At 39.6% G+C, this 22,944-nt stretch overlaps 1 protein-coding gene across 2 annotated transcripts in view; it reads right to left on the reverse strand.

Annotated features, from left to right (window-relative positions):
• The window catches only part of ube4b (ubiquitination factor E4B, UFD2 homolog (S. cerevisiae)), a 78,539-nt gene continuing 55,595 nt past the window's right edge, over window positions 1–22,944 (reverse strand). For both annotated transcript variants that reach the window (XM_078557805.1, XM_078557804.1), the window contains 10 exons: window positions 20,261–20,388; window positions 18,916–19,014; window positions 14,744–14,979; window positions 13,803–13,929; window positions 13,390–13,534; window positions 12,468–12,602; window positions 11,556–11,747; window positions 8,460–8,634; window positions 5,215–5,361; window positions 1–3,916 (listed from right to left, as the gene is read on the reverse strand). In XM_078557805.1, coding sequence (XP_078413931.1) covers window positions 3,846–3,916; window positions 5,215–5,361; window positions 8,460–8,634; window positions 11,556–11,747; window positions 12,468–12,602; window positions 13,390–13,534; window positions 13,803–13,929; window positions 14,744–14,979; window positions 18,916–19,014; window positions 20,261–20,388 — 1,455 coding nt within the window. In that variant the 3' untranslated portion in view covers window positions 1–3,845. The remainder of the gene's footprint in view (window positions 3,917–5,214; window positions 5,362–8,459; window positions 8,635–11,555; window positions 11,748–12,467; window positions 12,603–13,389; window positions 13,535–13,802; window positions 13,930–14,743; window positions 14,980–18,915; window positions 19,015–20,260; window positions 20,389–22,944) is intronic.

Below are 22,944 nucleotides of genomic sequence, written 5' to 3' on the forward strand. Positions count from 1 at the left end.
CCATTTTGTATTTGGGATGTGTACCACCATTTATTGGAATTCAAAAGTTGGGAGCAATCAGAACAGTCTGCAGGAATCACCATTCTGAGCAGGTTTATCATTAAAAACAGTTCTCTGATTATGACAGCGTTTATTAGAAAAACAAAGAAAACAAAAAAAAACTTCCAGCTTTTCAAAAAAAAAAATCAGAAATTCAAGTACCTGTAGCAAGAGGCAGTATAACATGACCAAAAATGCTAATTTTACTTGTACAATGTAGCCGTTCATTTCCACCTTTTCTTGCTGCAGTGCTAGAATTTCCAGTTCAACAATACTGGGGTAAAAAGGATACATCAGTATGATCACACTATCATGGTGTCATTATAATTGGCTAAAGACTTTCAAATTACCTCAACAGGTTTGACAATCTTAAATTTAACAAATTTTAATCCTTTCCAGTCCAGGAAGGTCTCAATTGTCCTTTATGCAAGAAAGCACAGCATCATGGGTATTAAATAATTCGGGGTCTGAGGAGGGGGGAACTGAACAGTGAGAGCCTCAAACCTTGATCAAAACGCCAATGCTGTAAAGTTAGACACTATGGGTGGCAGTCAATTTGATTTGCTGTAGCTTTGTCTTGTGAAAGGTTCTGGATTAGAAAGGGTCATCATTCATTTTTTTCAGAAGGTATCATATATATATATTCTTTTTTTTAAAAAAAAAAGTAACAAAAAATGAACTTCAAAGTTTAGGTCAAATTATCAACAGATTGATGTGCATGTTACATGTCTGAACTGGAAAGGGGTAAGGCTATGCCTCACATAATGCTCATAATTGCATTATAACCAGTGGCAGTTTTATTGAAGATGTGGCTGTACAACTTGCACACAGAGGCACCTTAGATGTTCTTTTTCTGCGTAGCACCTTTCCTGTGTAGTAAAGAGAAAAAAATCCAACAATATCTGACCACGGCAATGAATGTTGGCTCAAAAGATTAAACAAGGGATTCTGAAAAGGATAGAAATGAAAGAAAATGAAAAAAAAATGCACAAGATTCACTTATTAAAATATTTAGTCTGAATTCCTTTATTTAATAATCTAGTCCTTATGTATATAACACTGCTGCTGTAGAAAATTTACACACTTGAGCAATGGCATTTTGTTTTTAAATATTCTTGTTGTGGGGGCAGGAACAAGTCCAGTATTTAGTTAAAATTTACCTTATACATTTTAAACTTTTGACTGTTGACTAACTCAGTTCTTAACGAAGACAGACTTGTATACTGCAGGGATACAGTCAAACTAAATCTGAAATTAAAAACACAAAATGGTTGGAAATACACAGGTCAGTCAGTATCTGTAGAGACAAGACAGGTTTATTAAGTCCCCGGGTACTGTAAGCCTCAAACATTGGTCTGTCTTTCTTCTTTACAGATGCCCCATGGCCTACTGTGCATTTCCATCATTTTCTGCTTTTATTGCTGATTTCCAGTTTTTATTTTTATTAAGTATTTGTTGGGCTTTCAATGTACAGGCTATTTAGTATACTTTTTTCATCAATTTTAGTGAACCGTCAGCAGACACTAATTGTATAATAGTGAGTTGTCAATGTCCAGCATTCAATGCAACAATATAGTTGTTTAATCTAGAATTGGGGCAGAAGTACTGTAGATGTTAAACACAGAAATTGGCTCTAGATCCTAAAATAGCTTGCACAGGATTAAAAGGACTGTTGAATGTTAGGAATGAGCCTGCTGGGGGTGTTACAGGGAAAACTACCTCATTTCACATCTAGCGGTTTTGAACACTTCCTCGATTATCCCTTTTGCTACCTTATTCTTTGTTACTTGAGTACGTTGCATAAAAAAATACAGCTTGAGAGAGTTAAGGACGAGTACAATTTGAAAAAATATGTAAAAACAAATTTGGAAACTAGGAGCATCGTAAAACATTTTACGAAAGAATTTACGTTCAAAACACCTGACACGTGAATTTGAAGCAACAAGCTGCACGAAACTAACTTGAAATGGAGAATTTGAAGGGAAAATTTGCTGGAACACAGGGGTTAATTGCGCATAGAATTGTAGGGATGTGAGCTAGGTCTTGACAATCTGCATAAAGCTAAAATAAAATTCCAATTGCCTTTGACACTATTTTATACTGTGGATTCCACTTATTGCTTTTCTGTAATGATTTTGCACAACATTTATGGATTTTACTGCAAAAAAAAAATTAAAACTAGACAATTACACTTTCAAGATTGAGCAGTAGTAGTTTATCATTCTCATAATCTTAACAGTTATAGCAACGACTTGCAATTGGTTTAATACCAACACAACACTGGTCACGGCATAACTCAGCAACATGTCCAAATACTCAAACCTGGTAACTGCATTTGCTTTTCCGGTTGCACAGTTGTTGCTACACTGAAGGGAAATGGTGACTCGTCCCGTTTCATTACTGTAACCGGATTCATACAGCAGAATTGCACATGTCACAGTACAGCAGTTTACAAAAACATCCAGATATTCCAGTGATACCGGATGATTTCTAATCTACGAAAAGCAGAATTACAGAGTCAATTCTTCTCAAGTCGATGCGCTGTTGTGAATTGAGAGCGACTCATTTATCTGGAAATCACTGTCATTTGGGATTTTTCTTGCATACTTTATTTAACTTGTAAAGAAGATTTTCCATTATGCAAAGTAACTTCACATTACTTTAACTTGCTGCAATTCAGGACTGTTGAAATAACAAGCTTTGCAGCAAATTACACAATGTAAATGTGCTAAAAATGTACTCAGAAAATGTAGTCAACTTACAAGAATTAAAAGCTCAAGTTAATGTAACAGGAGTGAATACAACAGGGCAGATAGAAAAACGCTTTGAATTTTTATTCACTTGTCAAGTACTCACTGAAGTGGCACCAACTACATACTATTTAAAACATCGGTGTAAGGCTCAAGGAACTCCTGGCAAACAAGAGTAGCCTCTAGTGTGCGGTAACAATAAAAAGGTCCTCTGGGAGAGGAAGGCAATCCAACAGCTGCTGGGCTGAAGTCATTTTTTGGAGGAAATGTCTCTTTAAAAAAAAAACCTTATTGCAATCAAAATATTCCAATAATGCAGGTCATACTGTGGGAAAAGAAAATGGCCCTGGAACATGGTTCAGCAGAAATGAAGAAATTCATAACCTCTCTTGCTAGCTATACAGTTTGCACGAAAGCCTATGCATCAGTGTCAGTACTCGGAGGTGGGGGAAGGACAAGCTAGAAACGAAATATAAATTAATGGTAAACAAATAGAATTTGATAGTCTCACCTTTAATCCTGTGAGCCAACTGCTTATGCCTCATAATTAAAACATCAGCTTTTAGGGAAAGGGCCTGTGCGTTACTTTGGTTTTGAGGAACATTTAGTGCAGCAAACAAAAGTCCCTTTAGCAGCGACTAGTCGCAAGATACAGTAATAACTTCAACCTAAAATACAGACCATCTTCTGTTAATACAGTCATTTAAAAAACAATGTTTGCTCAGACCCTTCTTGTTTCAAAATGGCTGCAAGGCCTTGAGTGCAGCGCCTTAAACTTGCATTGGTCACGTGTAGCTGTACTGAAAAGGTATTCTAAATTGTACCCAACACCTCTGAACTTTTCTCCTTTTAATTGTTTTTGTTCTTTAAATTAGATCTATTTACAGAGACATTACATTTTTCTAATGTGTTCAGTTCACCCTCTTTAATATCAGTGCAGCAAACGTAGCCTACAAAGCCTCACTGTCGCGCAGATTTGCTTTTGGGTCTTAATAATCTGGTGGTCTACGTTCCGAACTACAAACTTTTCTCATTGTATCCCTCTTAAGTCACACTTCACTGTGAAGAACGATTCGCATGTTGCTTCTCTTTCATCCAGGCATGGATCTTTTCCTTCAGTTCGGGCACTGTAATATATAAAGTAGTACAATCTGAGAATAGAGTGGAACTAATTTAGCAAGCACCTTCCTTCATTGTGTCTAATTAGGCAGTCACAAATATCTAACACAATGATGCTATGCATTTCTCACTAAGTCTTAGTCTGTGTCGCAGCGTCTTTGCACAATTTGAAGTGTCAGCATCTTGGTGTCTTGTTATCAGCTTTAGATCATCATCTCCCCTTTGTAAGGAGAAAGATATAAAATAAATACTCCAAAGTTAATCTGAGCCAACTAGTATCAGTTGTTTTTGTCCATTCTTGCTATATGGGTATTTGCTGGTAAGGCCAGCATTTATTAGCCATCTTTAGTTGCTCTGGAGAAGGTGGAGGTGGGCCATCTTGAACAACTGGAGTCGGTGTAATGAAGGAACTCCCAAATGTTGTTAGGTTAGGAGGTTCCAGGATATTTATTCAGCAATGAATGAACAGACAGTGCGCGCATTACGTCAAGACGGTATGTGACGTGGAGCAGAATTTAGGATTGATGGTGTTCCCATGCACTGACTGCCCTTGGTCCATTTGGGAGGTGCTGAAGCCTTGGCAACTTCTGCAGCGTATCCTGTAGATCGGATGCACTACAGCCATGGTACACCAGCAGTGAAGCAAGTGGATATAGTGCCGATCAAGCAAACCGATTTGCCCTAGACAGTGTCAAGCTTCAAGTGTTGTTGCAGTTCCACCTATACTGACAGGTGAAGAATATTCCATCACACTCCTGACCTGTGCATAACGGAGACACTTCGTGAAGATACTGATTTTTCTTTCATCCCTGATTTATGCCACATAGTTAATAGCTAAGATCAGGCAATTGGCACAGTGTAAGCTCTTGCCCTGCCACTTGCAAAGTCAGCAAAAGTGCTGCACTCTCTTCAATTTTCTTAAAACAAACCTTGAAGGCAGAGACTTATGCTGGGGTACAATTTTGTCAGGTGCCAGCTGGTATGTCTCCCAAATGGTTGCCCTTCATAAGGAGTGCAATACTGAGCTTAAGAGTCTATTCTTGTCCTCATCCAATGTCCAAATACTCTCATTTTCCAATAAGGTTATTGGTATCTGTTCAAAGAGGGAACTCTGACTGATTTTACCCCTTTGTAGTATTAGTCAATTGTACTTGCCCTTTTGACATCCTTACAGATGTCTTACCACAGACTAAACGTAGAACTTTCCCTGTCTGTTGAGCTCAGCACATTGGGTGGCGCTTTTACCTAGTTTGTCACCGGAAGAAGCTATTAATCAGTGCAGTAGGTTTAAAGTAACATTCATTACCTGGCTCCAGCATATTCTCAGTCAGATGTTGGCGGTTAAATGGGTCTGTTGGTGAGTTCAATAAGTGTCTTAAAATAATAGAGCGGTCCATTATGGTCCCAGAGGGCAGCTTCACAGGATCATTCATCAGAGTGTCCATCAATGGATCTGCAACAATGAGGCCTTACAATTCAGCAACTCTAATAACTATTGCAATGTTGTAATCAAAATTAATGTATCTAATGATATACGTGGAACTCCGCTGGTACCATTTCTATTTGGAGGAGCTCAGGGTGTGCTGTGGAATCTGTTCTACTAAAAATGCAGAGACGTTCTACAGTACTGGCAGTAGAAGGAATGCAACAATGGGGAAGGTTCATAAGGCAGCTGTCTGAAAACAGCAGGTGGGTTTGAGCACGCAACCTACCCATGGACAGCCTGCTTCCAACATCTGTTGCTAGCAGCGTCGCGACTTATGGAAGAGGCTGAGAAAATCACTAGTTCTTGTTCACTTGGCAGGACTATTGCCACTTACGTTGTTCAGAAATCAGGCTGCTATTAGCACCAGTAATGCAAAGTAAAGCAGCCTTAAACTGAGACATTTTTATACCAGGAGAGTTTGTTTAAATCAGTTTGGGAGACTGGTTGTCTGCAAATCCGTTCCCAGGATTTACAGTACTGTATCCAATCTCCTTATCCTGGCAGCAGTACTGCAGTCTCAAACAACTGCAAAGAATACAGGTTTTCCCTAGTTTTTGTACTTTTTCCACGAGTGTTCCAGCTTTCATGTATTTTAATTCCATCCATTTAACCAAATGCTGATGACAACATTAGAAAACTGGCATGAAGGAATTAATAGTAGTAATTCAACTCCCTACCATAGATCACAGTGTATAAGTCACACCAGCAGATAAGACAACCATTTTTCAGCGCCAAAAATCATCTTTAAGCCTATACTCGGCGTACGAGTCTATCCCTCTTTTCTGCCAAAAAAAAGCCATACTCGCATTTGAATGGGCCTCAGTTTTCCACCTCAGAAATGCATGTTTTACTCACCTTGTAAGTCACTGCATGGGATCAAGCAGGCGATATGGGCCATGTTGCCAAGGTGATACGTGGGAGGTTAAGACACGCCCACACAGAGCAGACCGCGTGGGGCAAACGACGAACAGAAATTGGGTTTTCCGGCAAAAACGAAGTACAGAGCTGGTTTCAAGCCAAAAGTCAGAACATTTGCTAACTCGTCAAATAACTGCTTCAGCGAGGAAATTGGGTGTTAGTGAAACACTGGTGTGAGGAATGGAAGGAGGGATCCACCCAGAAGAGGATGCCCAAGATGAGCCAGGAGAACGGGGACCAGCCATTGGCGTGATCTTGAGAAACTTGTTTCGGGATGGGTCCTCGAAAATCGTCAGAATGGTTACATCGGCACCAGAAATGTAATGCATATATACACTTAATCAAACCCTGGTTTTAGAGCAACAGCTAGTTGGTGTGGTCACTTTATGGAACAAAAATGCCTAGCGTTCCGGCAGAAGACCAGGATCATTCCAAAGCTACCAAAAGACCTCGATGCCAAAATTACTTTGCGTCAGATGACGAAGACAATGAATTGACTTTTTAAAATGTTTTGATTGCGGTTAAAGGTATCTTGTAGCATTAATTCATTCGATAAAACATGTTGTATTGATTTAATTTGAATTTGAATTACCAGTGTTATGTTTATCTCTTATTTCAAAATCGCAACCACCCACACCGGCAGTTCACATTTTATACTTGGCGCATAAGCCAATCCTCGTTTTTGGAAGATTTTGAGGCTTCAAAGGTCAACTTACATGCCGTGATCTACGGTAGTTAAAAGGAAGACTTGAATTAATAAAGGTTACTATTAGGGGCGAATTACTATTAGTATTCATGTAGTCATCAATCCAGTAGTGATTCAACAACAATTGCTGATGTCAATACCATTCACTGTCACTCGGTAATGCTTTAGAAATTTTTTTTTTTAAAAAGTGCCATTTACAGCCCAGGAAGCCATTTAGCCCATCGAGTCCATGCTAAGTCTCTGTAGAGTAATCCAGTCAGTCCCACTCCCTCACTCGATCCTGCAGGTTTATTTCCCTCAAGTGCCCATCCAATTTCCTTTTGAAATCATTGATCTTCTCTGCTTCCACCAGCCTCATGTTTCACATCATTACCACCCGCTGCGTAAAATAAGTTTTTTAAAAAAATTCATTCAAGGGATGTGGGCTTCGCTGGCTAGGCCAGCATTTACTGCCCATCCCTAATTGCCCTAGAGAAGGTGGTGGTGAGCTGCCTTTTTGAACCACTGCAGTACTATAGGTACATCCACAGTGCTGTTCGGGAGGGAGTTCCAGGATTTTGACCCAGTGACAGTGAAGGAACAGCATCTCTTGCCCAAGACCTTAAATCTGTTCAAATTAGTAATCAAGTATTTCAGAACCCGTTTGGTGATTTATCAAAAGACAGAATAAAGGGATCTGAATATAAAAAGATCAATATCCACGAAAATAGGCAGGTACTCCTTCAGTTTAATGTCCGATCTGACAATGCAGCAGTCACTGAAATGTCAGCGTCGTTTCTGTGCTCTGTTCCTGGTATGGGGCCTGCATAAAACTTTTCTCACCCAGGGATGAAACTCCTAACCCTGCCATCTGAGCCAAGTGGGCTGCAATAACAATTTTTTGAAACTATGAGAAATGGGTCCCAATGGAGACTCTAGTAGCAAAGTTGTAATGCTGCAGCATATAACAGACTCTTCTTTCACAACATTGCAACACGCCATAATTAGCACATTTAACAAAGCACTGATGTGTCATTTAGAATGAATGCAATTTAATTAGATTTGTAAATGTTGGATCAGAAATTCTACAGTATATGAACTAATTTATAATAATACTGCTCAGGACTATGTATTATTACATCAGTTCAGTTGTCTCCAGTTTCTCTTTGTCCGGTATGAGCTACCAACCAAGGCAAAAAATTCTTAAGATATTGCAACTTGAAAGGAATTTCTCCTACCTGCAATGTATTCTAGAGTAACTGGTAGTTTAATAAAGGAAGAGATATTTCAAATAAAAATATTACCCCAGCCTGAATAATTGCCTAAAAACTTTTGCAGATTATACTATACCAGATTTGGAACAAATACTGGTGAGAATTTTACGACACAAGGGTTTGGAGTTATTCATTCCGCAAATTTTCCATTATAATTCAGCATTAGAATTTTTCCCAAGCTTGCTTACCTCGGAATTCATCTGGTGCATCTCCATAGTCAATTTCTGCACGGGCATTCTTTGTGACAATTTCTTCCACCTTTTCTGCCAGAAGTCTAAATTTTTCGATAGCTATCGTCGATTTAATTCCTGCTTTTCTCATTTTTGAAATGACTTCATCAAATAATTCTTTACTGTATGACCGCTGTTCCAAAAGAAAAAGTGTTATAATATTGAAGATAATTAAGGGCATAACTTTTGTGTAATTTATTACACAAAATACCTACAACTAGCAGATTATGAAAATATGGATTTGGATATGATAATTTCCAAACATGAGCTATTTTATTACAGGGCAAAGTAATGGCCAATGGGATATTAGAATGTAAGTTCACACTCATTAACTTAAACACAGCATATTGTCAGGGCGAGCATAGGCCAACTTAAAAAAAACAGCAAGTAATTCCAGGCTGCTTCTGCACACTTTCTAGTGGATACCTTAGCATTAGCAGAGGATATAAGGACTGGGTTCCAGCCATTCTCTAGGAAGCAAATGGTGCATACAGCAACGGAGTGGATTGAGGCTGAAGGTGTGCAAGAAATGGAGGAGTGGGTCTGAATGAACTCACTCTATGCCCAAAATGCAAAATATACTTCTAGTGGTTTGGTTAGCGTGCTTACCTCCTGTATATCCACCAGCACCCAGCACAACTTAAAACCTTAAACATTTAAAACAGGAATCTGCTTATATCGGCCACAAAGTGAAAACCATTAATAATTTGCATGAACCTCAGTTTCAGAGTTGTTGGTTGTAGCATCTTTGGTGCTTAATTCGTTTAGGGTAGGAACAATTGAAGACCATTGTTTCATTGGAAGGCAAACCAATGTTGGAATCTTACAACACAGGAAGAAGTCATTCGACCTGACATCTTTGAAACAGCTGGAAATTTAGTTCCACACCCCAGCTTTCTCCCCCACCAAGAACAGAAGAAATAGGAGTAGACCACATGACCCATCAAGCCTGCTCCGCCATTCAACATGATCATGGCTGATCTTGGGCCCACTCCCCATATCCCTTGATTTCCTGAGACACCAAAGATATGTCTAATTCCAAAGATTCATAACCCTTTAAAAGAAGAAATTTCTCCCCATCACAGTCCTAAATGATTATCCCCTTATCCTGAGACCGTGTCCCCATATTTCAGATTCCCCAGTCAGGGGAAAACAACCTCTCAATATCTACCCTATCAAGCCCCTTCAGAATCTTGAATGTTTCAATGAGATCACCTCTCATTCTAAATTCCAGAGAATATAGGCCCAATTTATGCAGCATCTCATCATAGGACAACTCTCTCATCCAATCCAGTACAATCTAGTGAACCTTTGCTGTACTGCTTCCAATGCAAGCATATCAATCCTTTAATATGGAGACCAAAACAGCACACAGTATTCCAGATGTGATCTCATCTAAACCCTGTTGAAGTGTAAGAATAATTCTTCATTCTTGTACTCCAATCCCCTTGCAATAAAGGCCAACATGCCATTTGCCTTCCTAATTGCTTGCTGTACCTGCATGTTAACTTTGAAGTCCTTGTCTAAGCACACCCAACTCTCTCTGAACATCAACATTTAGAAGCTCCATGCCTTTTAAAAAAAATCCTGCTTTTCTAATCTCATGACCAAAGCGAATAACCTCATGTAATCTGCAAATTAGTCCCCGTCACATACATTGCCAATAGTCTTCTGAAAGTTCCCAAGGAATGTGATTCTACCACTCTTTTAGGTCTAAGCAACCCTCTGTGTGACTGATGTCAACAGTGCAGACACCTGCGGTCAGAAGGCATATGCTGGAAGCCAGCAGGCGCTCTCTCTCTCAGGTACCAGGCGCTCTCTCTCTCTCAGGTACTTATTAAAATTGGTCACTGACCTGCCCAGTTTGCCTGAAGTTGACACTGCAGCTGCAGATTCCCTCCCAGCTTGGGCCGAGACTCAGTCTTTCCAGTGTCTCGTTGGAAATACTTATAGGAAGGTGTCACATTTAGAGATTCTCCTAGGCAACTGAGAGATAAAATACTGTACCCACAGTGTCAGCAGAATTCCGAGCTGCCGAGGGATCTAGGTGTTCTAGTGCATGAGTCACAAAAAATTAGTATGCAGGTACAGCAAGTAATTAAGAAGGCTAATGGAATGCTATCCTTCATTATGAGAGGAGTTGAACAGAAAAGTAAGAATGTTATACTTCAGTTATACAGAACATTGGCGAGAGCGCATCTCGAATGCAGTGTGTTGTTTTGGTCTCCTTATTTAAGGAAAGGATGTACATGTGTTGGAGGCGGTTCAGAGGAGGTTTACTAAATTGATACCTGGAATGAGCGGGTTGTCTTATGAGGGAAGGTTAGACAGGCTGGGCTTGTTTCCACTGGAGTTCAGAGGAGTGAGGGGTGACTGGATTGAACTATATAAGATTCTGAACAGTATTGGCAAGGTGGATGTGGAAAGGATGTTTCCTCTTGGCAGTGACTCCAGAACTAGGAGGCACTGTTTTAAAATTAGGGGTCACCCTTTTAGGACAGTGATGAGGAGGAATTTTTTTCTCTGAGGGTTGTGCAACTTTGGAACCCTCTGGCTCAGAAGGCAGGGTCATTGAATATTTTTAAGGCAGAAGTGAATAGATTCTTGTTAGGCGAGGGAATCAAAGGTTACCGAGGGTAGATGAGAATGTGGAATTCAAAACACAAAAAGATCAACCATGATCTTAACGAATGGCAGAGCAGACTCGAGGGGCTGAATGGCCTACTTCTGCTTCTATTTTGTATGTTCATATGTTTAGTGTGTGAGAAATAGCTACAGAATTGATAAATCTACACACTGAAAACAGCAGACATGAAGTGACACCATGTGCATTCAATTATCCTTTAAAATCGCACAGAATCCACTTCCGTGTGACATCCATGTGACATACATGATGCAGCATGAAATTACTCTAAGGAAGAGTTATACAGTGAAACACTTGACAGAAAATTAGTTAATACAATTTCATTTGGAGGCTTGCAGACAACGTATGTTAGTAACTATTCATAAAAATAGATATAAAAAGTAAAGCATTCAGGAGCGAAGTACACAAACCTGGTCATCAGCAATGGCTTTTGCAAACCGGGGACAGTCTAGATGCAGGTAAATATCAGTCAGTTGATCCAAAAGTTTCTTTGGTTCAAAACCATATTTTTCTGGGTTTTCTACCTTTAGGTCACGGCATTTAGGTCCACACAGTTGCTGCAGGTTAAAGTTTAACATGGCAGCTAAGCGTGGGCCAAGTTCCTGCAACAAACACGGGAGAAATTAAATAGTGCCTTACTGAAATAATGCTTTTTAAAGCTTCATCAATAGACTCCAATTAAGTCTTTTTTCAACTTTCAGAGATTTTCTGAATATCTTCCACATTCAGCCAAGAGCATGAGAAACAGTGAACAAGAGAAAAAGAACATACTGGTAAGAAGGGCAAGACAGCAACACTCTATGATATGATTATATTTCTTTATCACCTTGCACAGAAAATCAGACCTTGGTTAAGACAGCTGCCTCTTTTCACTCCTAAATACAAACCTATTTGCTACCACAATCAGATAACCTCCATTATTTTAACCTTCAGAAAACAGATGGAGTAAACTGATTTACAATATCAATCTTCAGTCAAGCAGGAAAGCAGTTACTATGGGACCAAGAGTAATCTCAAGCCATTTGTCCTATTTCTCTCTGCATCCTCTTCCACATCCACATCCAGGTGATCTGGTTTAGCATCTAGTAACTTAGAACTGCCTAAAGTTCGTACACACAGACATGCACACACGCGCACACACACCCCCGCAATCCACACATACAAAAATGGAGTTTCGCACACTGGTCAATAGTTTGCCTCAAGCAAAATAAATCTTCACTACTATACAAAGTGAGATACAGTTAAGTATGTAAAACTATAATCATGTTTATGGGCAATGACAATTTCAAGGGGGAAAAACAATTACTCGATAGTTTACTCACAGGTCTAAGGAAAGGTTTTTGCACTTGTTTGGTGAGGTAATGGAACATGTCCACTGTTTCCGCACCAAGAGCAAGGTATGAGCGGGAGACGCGCTCGTCCTGTGTCAGCTGTGATTGCCGACTCTGTTGCTGATCCTTTTAAAATAAAATACATTATTAATTTTGAGAGATCTGCTGGACTTAGGCTGTGGAATTTGTTTTATTTCAAGTGTAGAATCTATACTTCAAAAGTCTCAACATGAATACTGACATTTTACAATTAAACCACCTACAGTACCTGCCCAGGGTTATTCAAAGAATGAACTTTTGATTTTTAGCAGCTCATTAGAAGTGTGAAAGGAAGCAAAGAAAAACAAACTGGTATGCCTTATTAGCTCCTGGGAAAAAAACATGCAAAAGGGTGGAGAGAAACAGAAGGAGAATCAAACAATCTTACAGCCCAAAAACAGGCCATTTAGCCCATTAGCTCTGCATAGATTCCTTGTGCCATGAGATAGTAATCTTAAAAGGAGCAAAGACCCAGTATAATTCTCAAAAGCATTTCAGAGTTTATAAATATTTAAAAATATGAGTCAGAAGCTTTTAATTAGGAAACAAACCATATGTCTTGTACAACATGCTGGGACATTTTATCATCATCCAAGTATTTTTGGTTCTTTACAAGTATCCAAAAAATGTGAAACAAAAAAAAAATGGTTTATTTTTTAGACATAGTTTCACAAATTATAATGGGCAACCAGATGTTTGAACATCAAATGAAATAGAATATTCCCTTATTCCTGAATTTCCAACACTGCTTTTGAGCAAGCCAGAATTAAATATGGTTTTTGTCTGATCTTTCTCTCACTATCAGTCTTGATCTAATGCCATTACTTATTCTCAAAAAACAAAAGCACGTACATTAAACAAGGTATACACTTACCCTGGGCAATGAGTCCCAGCGTTCTTTGTTCTTCATTTCTTCTTGTACCTCATGGATGCGTTTGAGAGAATCCAGACTTTCATCCAACAGGTACGTAGTGTCATTTATTAACATATTTATGTAACGGACAAATTGCTTTCCCGAACTACAAATATAAAACATATGCAGTGTAACTGTAGGATAAAGCAGGCCACAAACCAGGCCATAAAAGAGATGCAAGTTGGCAAACAAACTAAATCCAATCTAACAAACAGATTTTGTGCATGTAACCACAGGTAATTGGCCATATGCTTTGGCAGCTGGTGGTCACTATGAATCCATGGATCTTTAGCTCTTCTCATCCTCGCTCTCCTACCTACCATCACACATAAAGCCAGATTTTTTTTTCTTCAAATTAAGTTGGATCGACTTACTTAAACTCTTCCATAAAGGTGCCTTGATGTGCCACGTTCTGCCAAAGGCTCTTAAAAATTGTGCTGATGTGGTAACGGATAGTGAATTTGTCATAGAATTCACTGGTTGCTCCAGTATGTTCAACATCTGAGAAACAAATTAACGGCACATTTTTGTCGCTGCTTCCAAAACACTGAAGCTCAGTATAACACGTCAGGCTTAATGCCTTAAACAAAGATATTGTCTGCCTCATTGACACTACAACATTATTGTCACTAAGAGCCCTGGCAAAGGATCACCAATCATTCCACTTTAGTCAGGTTATTTTAAAATGGCACAAGCAGTTTACAAAACTTCAAAGAAAAGAATAACCAAACATAAAATGGCTGAAGTGTTGTGCGACCTTCCCGAGAGCAGCACTACGATGATACAGCTGGCCTCTATTCCCCTCTCCAGAGAAAGTGCTGAAGCGTAGATATTGTGGGGACAGATGCCCCTTACAGCCAAACAGACCTACAACACACCACCTGGATTCACAAAGGATGGTCACTTGGTTGAGGTACTAATGAGTAGTAAGTTGGAGTTCTCGGTTAATTTTCCAATACACATGATTATTAATCTTTGGCTTTGGCATTCGATTTCTCTTCACAAAAGAAGCCTCGGGCCCTGTAGTCTTTTTTAGAAAATTGAAAGAAAACCTTATATATTCTGCTTGGAGTGAAACACTGACTAACATGTTTAGCTGCTGATCTAAGGCCAATGGTTCTATTTCCCCAATAAATAATTTACAGAGCTATGAGACTAAATGTTTTATGAAAGCGTCTTACAGGAGTCTCCATTTAACTCAAGAGCCTTTCATAGCTCATCTAATGCAGAACTATCTAAAGGAACCCCAATGGCACATCAACCAAACGATAATAAAATTATCTTTATGGTCAAGTTAAATTGGAAAATAGCATACCTGTGTAAAATTTCATTAACGCAGGCACCAGTTGTTTTGTGGCCAGTGGATGATTCTCCATTATTTCATAGAATTTCTGTGTTCGAGGCTGAACTGCTGGATTTGTCACAAACACGACTTCTACCAGCTTGGCAATCAAGTAAGGATTTCGGATATAGTTCTGACTACAGATAAATACAACTAGGAAGGTCACAACGTCCTGAGTACAAGGCTCGTATAAAACCTGAGGGGAATATCTGCAGAAGAACAAATGGTAATGAATTAAAAGAAAAAAACTATAATAAAAGCTGGCACATGCTGGCAGAGGGGGTGGGGTTGCTTTGTTAGTAAGAAATGAAATCAAATTGATAGCAAGAAATGACGTAGGGTCAGATGATGTAGAATCTGTGTGGGTAGAGTTGAGGAACTGCAAAGGTAAAAAAAACCATGATGGGAGTTATGTACAGGCCTCCGAACAGTAGTCAGGATGTGGGGCACAAGATACACCAGGAGATAGAAAAGGCGTGTAAGAAAGGCAAGGTTACAGAGATCATGGGGGATTTCAATATGCAGGTAGACAGGGAAAATCAGGTTGGTAGTGGATCCCAAGGAAAGGAATTTGTGGAATGTCTACGAGATGGCTTTTTGGAGCAGCTTGTGGTGGAGCCCATTAGGGAACAGGCAATTCTAGATTTAGTGATGTGTAATGAGGCAAATTTGATAAGGGAGCTTAAGGTGAAGGAACCCTTAGGAGGAAGTGACCATAATATGATAGAATTTACCCTGCAATTTGAGGGCAAAAAGCTGGAATCAGATGTAACGGTATTACAGTTGAATAAAGGCAACTACAGAGGCATGAGGGAGGAGCTGGCCAGAATTGACTGGGAGATGAGCCTAGCAGGAAAGACAGTGGAACAGCAATGGCAGGAGTTTCTGGGAGTAATTTGGGAGACACAGCAAAAATTCATCCCTAGGAAGAAGAAGCATACTAAAGGGAGGACGAGGCAACCATGGCTGACAAGAGAAGTCAGGGACAGCATAAAAGCTAAAGAGAAAGCATACAATGCAGCGAAGAGCAGTGGGAAACCAGGGGATTGGGAAGCCTACAAAGACCAACAGAGGACAACTAAAATAGAAATAAGGAGGGAGAAGATTAAATATGAGGGTAAACTGGCCAGTAATATAAAAGAAGTTTACAAGAGTTTTTTTTAAGATATATAAAGGGTAAGAGAGAGGCAAAAGTGGACATTGGGCCGCTGGAAAATTACATTGGATAAGTAGTAGTGGGAAACAAAGAAAAGGAGGAGGAACTGAATAGGTACTTTGCGTCAGTCTTCACGGTGGAAGACACGAGTAACATCCCCAAAGTTCAAGAGAGTCAGGGGGCAGAGGTGAGTATGGTGGCCATTAACAAGGAGAAGGTGCTAGAAAAACTGAAAGGTCTGAAGGTGGATAAATCACCTGGACCAGATGAATTACACCCCAGAGTTCTGAAGGAGATAGCTGAAGAGATAGTGGAGGCGTTAGTGGTGATCTTTCAGGAATCACTCGAGTCAGGGACGGTCCCAGAGGACTGGAAAATCGCTAATGTAACCCCCCTGTTTAAGAAGGGAGTGAGGCAAAAGACCGGAAATTACAGGCCGATTAGCCTGACCTCGGTCGTTGGTAAGATTTTAGAGTCCATTATTAAGGATGAGATTTCAGAATACTTGGAAGTGCATGGTAAAATAGGGCAAAGTCAGCATGATTTTATCAAGGGGAGGTCATGCCTAACAAATCTGTTAGAATTCTTTGAGGAGGTAACAAGCAGGTTAGACAAAGGAGAGCCAATGGGTGTTATCTACTTGGACTTCCAGAAGGCCTTTGACAAGGTGCCGCACAGGAGGCTGCTCAGTAAGATAAGAGCCCATGGTGTTAGAGGCAAGGTACTAGCATGGATAGAAGATTGGCTGTCTGGCAGGAGGCAGAGAGTGGGGATAAGGAGGTCCTTCTCCGGATGGCAGCCGGTGACTAGTGGAGTTCCGCAGGGGTCAGTGTTGGGACCACAACTTTTTACTTTATACATTAATGATCTAGATGAAGGAACTGAGGGCATCCCGGCTAAGTTTGCAGATGATACAAAGATAGGTAGAGGGACAGGTAGTATTGAAGAGGCGGGGAGGCTGCAGAAGGATTTGGACAGGTTAGGAGAATGGGCAAAGAAGTGGCAGATGGAATACAACGTGGGGAAGTGTGAGGTCATGCACTTTGGTAGGAAGAATAAAGGCATAGACTATTTTCTAAATGGAGAGAGAATTCAGAAATCTGGAGTGCAAAGGGACTTGGGAGTCCTAGTCCAGGATTCTCTTTAACTTGCAGGTTGAGTCAGTAGTTAGGAAGGCAAATGCAATGTTGGCATTTATTTTGAGAGGACTAGAATATAAAAGCAGGGATGTGCTGCTGAGGCTTTATAAGGCTCTGGTCAGACCACAGTTAGAATATTGTGGGCAATTTTGGGCCCCGTATCTCAGGAAGGATGTTCTGGCCCTGGAGAGGGTCCAGAGGAGGTTCACGAGAATGATCCCAGGAATGAAAGACTTAACATATGAGGAACATTTGAGGACTCTGGTTCTATACTCGATGGAGTTTAGAAGAATGAGGGGGGATCTGATTGAAACTTACAGAATGCTGAAAGGCCTGGATAGAGTGGATATGGGGAAGATGTTTCCATTAGTAGGAGAGACTAGGACCGAGGACACAGCCTCAGAGTAAAGGGAAGACCTTTTAGAACAGAGATGAGGAGAAACTTCTTTAGCCAGAGAGTGGTGAATCTATGGGATTCATTGCCACAGAAGGCTGTGGAGGCCAGGTCATTGAGTGTATTTAAGACCGAGGTTCTTGATTGGTAAGGGGATCAAAGGTTACGGGGAGAAGACGGGAGAACGGGGTTGAGAAACTTATCAGCCATGATTGAATGGCGGAGCAGACTCGATGGGCCGAATGGCCTCATTTCTGCTCCTATGACTTATGGCCTTATGTGTGACAAAATAGCTAATAATCTGCAATTTAATAGTATTCTACAGAAGCTCAATGTACATGTCAAGAGTTAAAATTTTAAACAAACCTTTTCAACCTTCAGCACAAAGCAAGTATCCAGAAAGTACAATAGAGAATGGGGCATTTAAGCTACTGTTGTTCATAGCCACTTACTGATTCACACGCAGATTACACCAATAAAGCAGTCAAAGCCCAATGGCTCAGTGGGTATATACGCTATGTTGCGTGGTGGTTAGCCATACAAGTCAAAGTAGGTTCAGAAAGAACCCTGCTGTGTGCCGAATTTGCCAGGGCGGCAGCAAGAATGACAAATTGCCCTGGTTCTGTGGTGGGGGCTTAAGAGTATCATAAAAGAATATTGGCTGGTGGTTGTTCCAAATCTTGATTACTATATAATGTTACAATACTCAGTTAGAACAGTAAAAGTAGTACTATTAAGGCTTTACAATGAATTGACCACTCTTGTTTCAGTTCCGGTTACTACTCCACACAGATATAGATTCGCAAACATTTTTTTGGTGCCATTTACAATGCAATCATCTAATTAACATGATAACAGGGTTTATATGAAGTGTAACTAGGGGATGAATGTTCTTTCCTCATCACTGACTTATCTCTCATTGGTTTGTGTTGCAACAACATTTACTACTTGGAGCTGAACTCAAGCAACATTGCTCGTGGTTAGGTGGGGATGCTAAAATGGACTGTGTGCGAGCTGTCTTGTCCCTATAAAATCACTGCTCTTGTACCTTCTGTTGGCAACTTGTATAAATAAATAGATCCAGAGGTCAAGTAACAGACAATTGTTTCTTGTGGCAGGAGAGCAGCCCAGACTATCAAGATTTGAAAAGCAGCAGGAAATGACTGGCTGCTCCCCCCAACTTTAAAAAAGATATTTTTGACAATGGGGTGAACTAGATTTAAGACTTTTGACAATGGGGTGTACTAGATTTAAGACTTTGACTTGTACAGATAGAATCATCTTGGTTAAGTACACTGTAGGATCAGATTCTCCTACAAGCGGTAGTGGTCCACTGTACTTCAAGTTGACCAGTCTTGCTGGAAAGAGAACTTGTTTTGACGAATGCACTGATGACTGAGTCTCCCCTAAGGATTAACCCCACATTATTACCTCTGTTGAAATTACATTTACTTACTGTACAATAAACAGCAAAAATTCAGCAATATCTTCTAAGTAGAATTCGGGCAATGCTGCAAACACCTTGGGGACCTCTGGGTTAAGGGGCAGTGTCATGCTGCAAGATGAAAGAAAAACATTCAGCAATCCTGTAGTTAGGGAAAAGTACAAGATCAAAAGAACTCGTCAACGCCTATTTGATCGGTGCTAGTTTGATTCAATTGTTAGAATAATACAGACTCTGCAGTTTCCATAGCTTTTAAAAAGTAGGGCTCAAGCAACAAAGTTGCTTCATTTCTTGAACTCACAGCTCAATGGTGCAATTTTAGTGTAGGTGGAACAGAGAAATATGCGGCACAGTGATTTATGACATGGCCCACATAGATGCGGAAATTGCATTCAAATTCAAAAAACTGCTGGAATGAAAGCCACTTCCCCTCTGACAGTTCCAACTGGAAATAACGCTGGTCATCTCAACCAATTCTTAGTGGCCATGAATCTACTAGAACTCGATACAAATCTGACAAAGCAATAGCAATGGACAGGGAAGCAACAAGGATGGTTGGGCAGCTGTTGTAGGAAGAAGCTGATAAATTCACACATTAACCTACTTGGAACTAACAAGATTTAGTGTTGGCACATTGTGCAAACTGCTCTCTATACCTGGATTGAGTGAAGAGCATATTTGTAATTTTAAACCATCTTGGAAGGAATTTTTAATAATTGAATTAAGTAGTCTGCCTACATAACTGTTAGTGCACTCCAAAAGCAATTTGCTTGTGCAATAGGCTTTGCAATGCTTTGACGCAAAAGGGAACTACATAAATACACACTTCCTTATTAGTACATTTAAAACTACAGCAATTAATTTCAGAGCCCTTTCGCAAAGCAGAGTGAAACAAAAAATCAGCGTGTGCTCCTGCTTAAGGTCGCAATTCAGAATCCCCTATTCTTTGTATATTAGGCAAGGAAGCAGCTGGATCAGGTGTCCTTCACTTGTTCTCCATCATTTAAACTAACAAGCTTGCCACATTTGTGTTCCAGCACAAGTCTGAGCCTTCAAAAAGTGATAGGAGAAAACATTAGGGAAAATAACCAGAATATTGGGACCAGGAATCCGTTTTGGTTTAGGTGATAAGGTTTATAAAGCGATCCATATCACAACTTTCTTCTCTCTGAAAATAACAAGCCTATAAACCTATACTCAAGTTATTTGGGAGGAGGGTACACAGGAACAGATTATAGTATCTTCCATGAATCAAAGTCTAGGGAATCTGATCACACAAAACCATTCTACATTTAACAGATAGAAAAATTATTGCAATTTGTGAAGATCTTGTATACAAATAGAGCAGAACACTTACTCTGGGTAGCGTGGGTCAACCAGACGAAAAATCAATTGAATTAATGTACCATAAAACTGGAGACATCTCCTTAACAGATTCTCATCTAACAAACCAGCATCAGCACAGGCTTTGCTCCGCACCAATTTCTGTATGCAAAGTACAAAGAACACGTCAATACATATTTTACAAATACAAAATCATCCTCAATTAAGATGTCTTTTACACAAAAAAGACAAAGACCAGGAAATGTTTTAACATTAAGTCAGCACATATCATCTTATACACTATACTTGCAGCTATGTGACCTATTGCTACCAAATGGTTATTGACATGCAACTAACAACTAATTAATATAGCACAGTACTTAAAGAATTCACTAGTTGGAACAGTGTGGATGAGCCACATAATCCTGATGATCCAAAAAAACGGAAACCAACATAAATATCTCTCAGGAGTACTCATTCAATAAGAGTCAAAACAATCTGGGTTTTGAATTTGACACCCTAACTGCATGCATTTAATATTCTGGTATTGAACACAATCTCAGCTCAAATTTCAGCACAGTACCGAGGCAGTGCTGCATTACCGGATGTGCTAACTTTTGGACAAGACCTTAAAATGAAGTCCCACGTTCCCTCTCAGCTGGGTATAAAAGATCCCAGGACACTACTCAAAGAAAAGAGCAGGGCGAGCCTCCAAGTATGTTAGCAAACATTTGTCTGTTCATTAATGTTAGCTTAAAGTCAGTTTATCTGGTCATTTATCACATTGCTGTTTGTGGGACCTGTCTGTGCCCAATATGGCTGTTGAATTTATCTTACATTACAATAGTGAGTGTATTTCAAATGTACTGTTTTTCTGTGAAGCGTTTTGGGAGTCCCAAGGCTGTGGAAGATCCAATATAAACTACAAGTTTTTTCTTTTTTTGGAGATAATCAGTAGTATTTTGATATTTAAATATAGTTACTGCTGAGAAATAAGAAAAGATACATGTCAAAGCTTTTTACCTGGCATTCATCAGGACATGACATAAGAATACCAATAAGGGGAAAACAACAATTTATACTGTATGACAAGAGTGTTGATTGGTCCACTTGCCAACCAATCAGCACTCTCTTCTCATATAGTATACATTGTTGTTTTTCCCTTATATTGGTATTCTTGCCAAGTGCCCTGATCAGGACAGGACAAAAAGCTTTGACGTATCTTTTTTCAGCAATACTCAATCAAATTCTGTACTACCAAATGACTACATATAGTTACAGTAACTGAAGATTTCAAGCTCATGAATACAGGCCAATGATAGTTCAAAAATTGCTTTTGCACTAAAGAGGACTGGCTTATCCAATGTTTTAATTAAGCAACATGACTAGCAGTAAAATGGGAATCTAGTATTAAAACACTGAACTGTCAAATAATGAGTTAAGCAACTTTGAATTTAGAAGGGTATATTGTATTTTTGAAAGCAAAACCAAGGCAAAACTCCAGTATTTATTGATTTCAGGTAATCATTCCAGGTTCCCCCTCGCACACACCACCCCCCACCAAAAAAGAGAGCAAAGCTTTAAGCATGTCGCATTTATACAGTCAAAATGCTTGTTTAATAAGTGGGTATCCATTTACTGAATCAGGAAGCAGAAGACGTTGTGAACCACAACTGTTTTATTGTTAAACTATACAAATACCAATTTCCACTCTTCCCTTCTAGATCCTTTCTCTGTCCAGAAGCAAAAGCCCACTTACTAGGGAAAACCTAGCTCTGAAGTACAGGCTTCAATGAGCATCACCTGCTCTCAATTCACTCTGAAGCTTATCCTGGTTTACCCTTAAAGCATTTCTAATATTTTCAATGCTGATTTCAACTTTTCATTAATACATATTTCAGATGTACACAGATGCTTACAGAGTCTTTCTACACAGACATTAAAGGACCTTTCAAATCAATTTTAATGCCCCAACCCCAGGTTTATTTCTAACATCAAGGAGTGGGCGAAAATCAGAATCAAAAAGTTAGAGCCCAAGAAAACACCATAAATGTGTGCTGCATTTTACAGTACAGTATTGCTATTCAGCATTACATAGCTCAACACTATACCATACTGTTACGCTAAATGACAACCAATAATTACTTTCACCAGACACCACATTTAAAGATTTCTTCAATGGAAGTTCCAAAAGGTATAATGCGTTTTAAAGTCAAAGCACTGACAAGCTATTTTAGCTGCAAAAATACAATATCTATGAATGGACTGAGCACCACAAAATGTCAACCACCAACATGAAGTGTTTCAAATACCACACCATTTTTAAAAAGTTTGAAATATATATTGTTAATGCTAAATTCAATTTAACAGTAAATCAGTAAATGCTATCGATAGTACATGCTATCAACAGTAAATTGTATGCAGTTTTTCATAGGTGTAAATCGGTATCAATACGGGGGGGGGGGGGGGGGGGTTAGGTCGTGGTTTCAAGGCAGCAGGTGGTTAGTTTTTAACCAATTCATCACCAAAATACTCCAGGAATCTATTTCTGGAAATTAGTAAAAGTTGATTTTTAAAAATAAAGTCCTTAGTTATTATGATGTCATGTCATGTGTGCTCTGCTCAAAGGCAGGTCCTTGGCTCATGGCTGCTGATGCTTCATGCTGAGCAGTTTACTTGGCAGGTTTTGTCAGTGGTGGTTTGCCATTGCCTTCTACT

The sequence above is a fragment of the Cetorhinus maximus genome, chromosome 15, assembly GCF_964194155.1.
Source record: "Cetorhinus maximus chromosome 15, sCetMax3.hap1.1, whole genome shotgun sequence".
Lineage (NCBI taxonomy): Eukaryota > Metazoa > Chordata > Chondrichthyes > Lamniformes > Cetorhinidae > Cetorhinus > Cetorhinus maximus.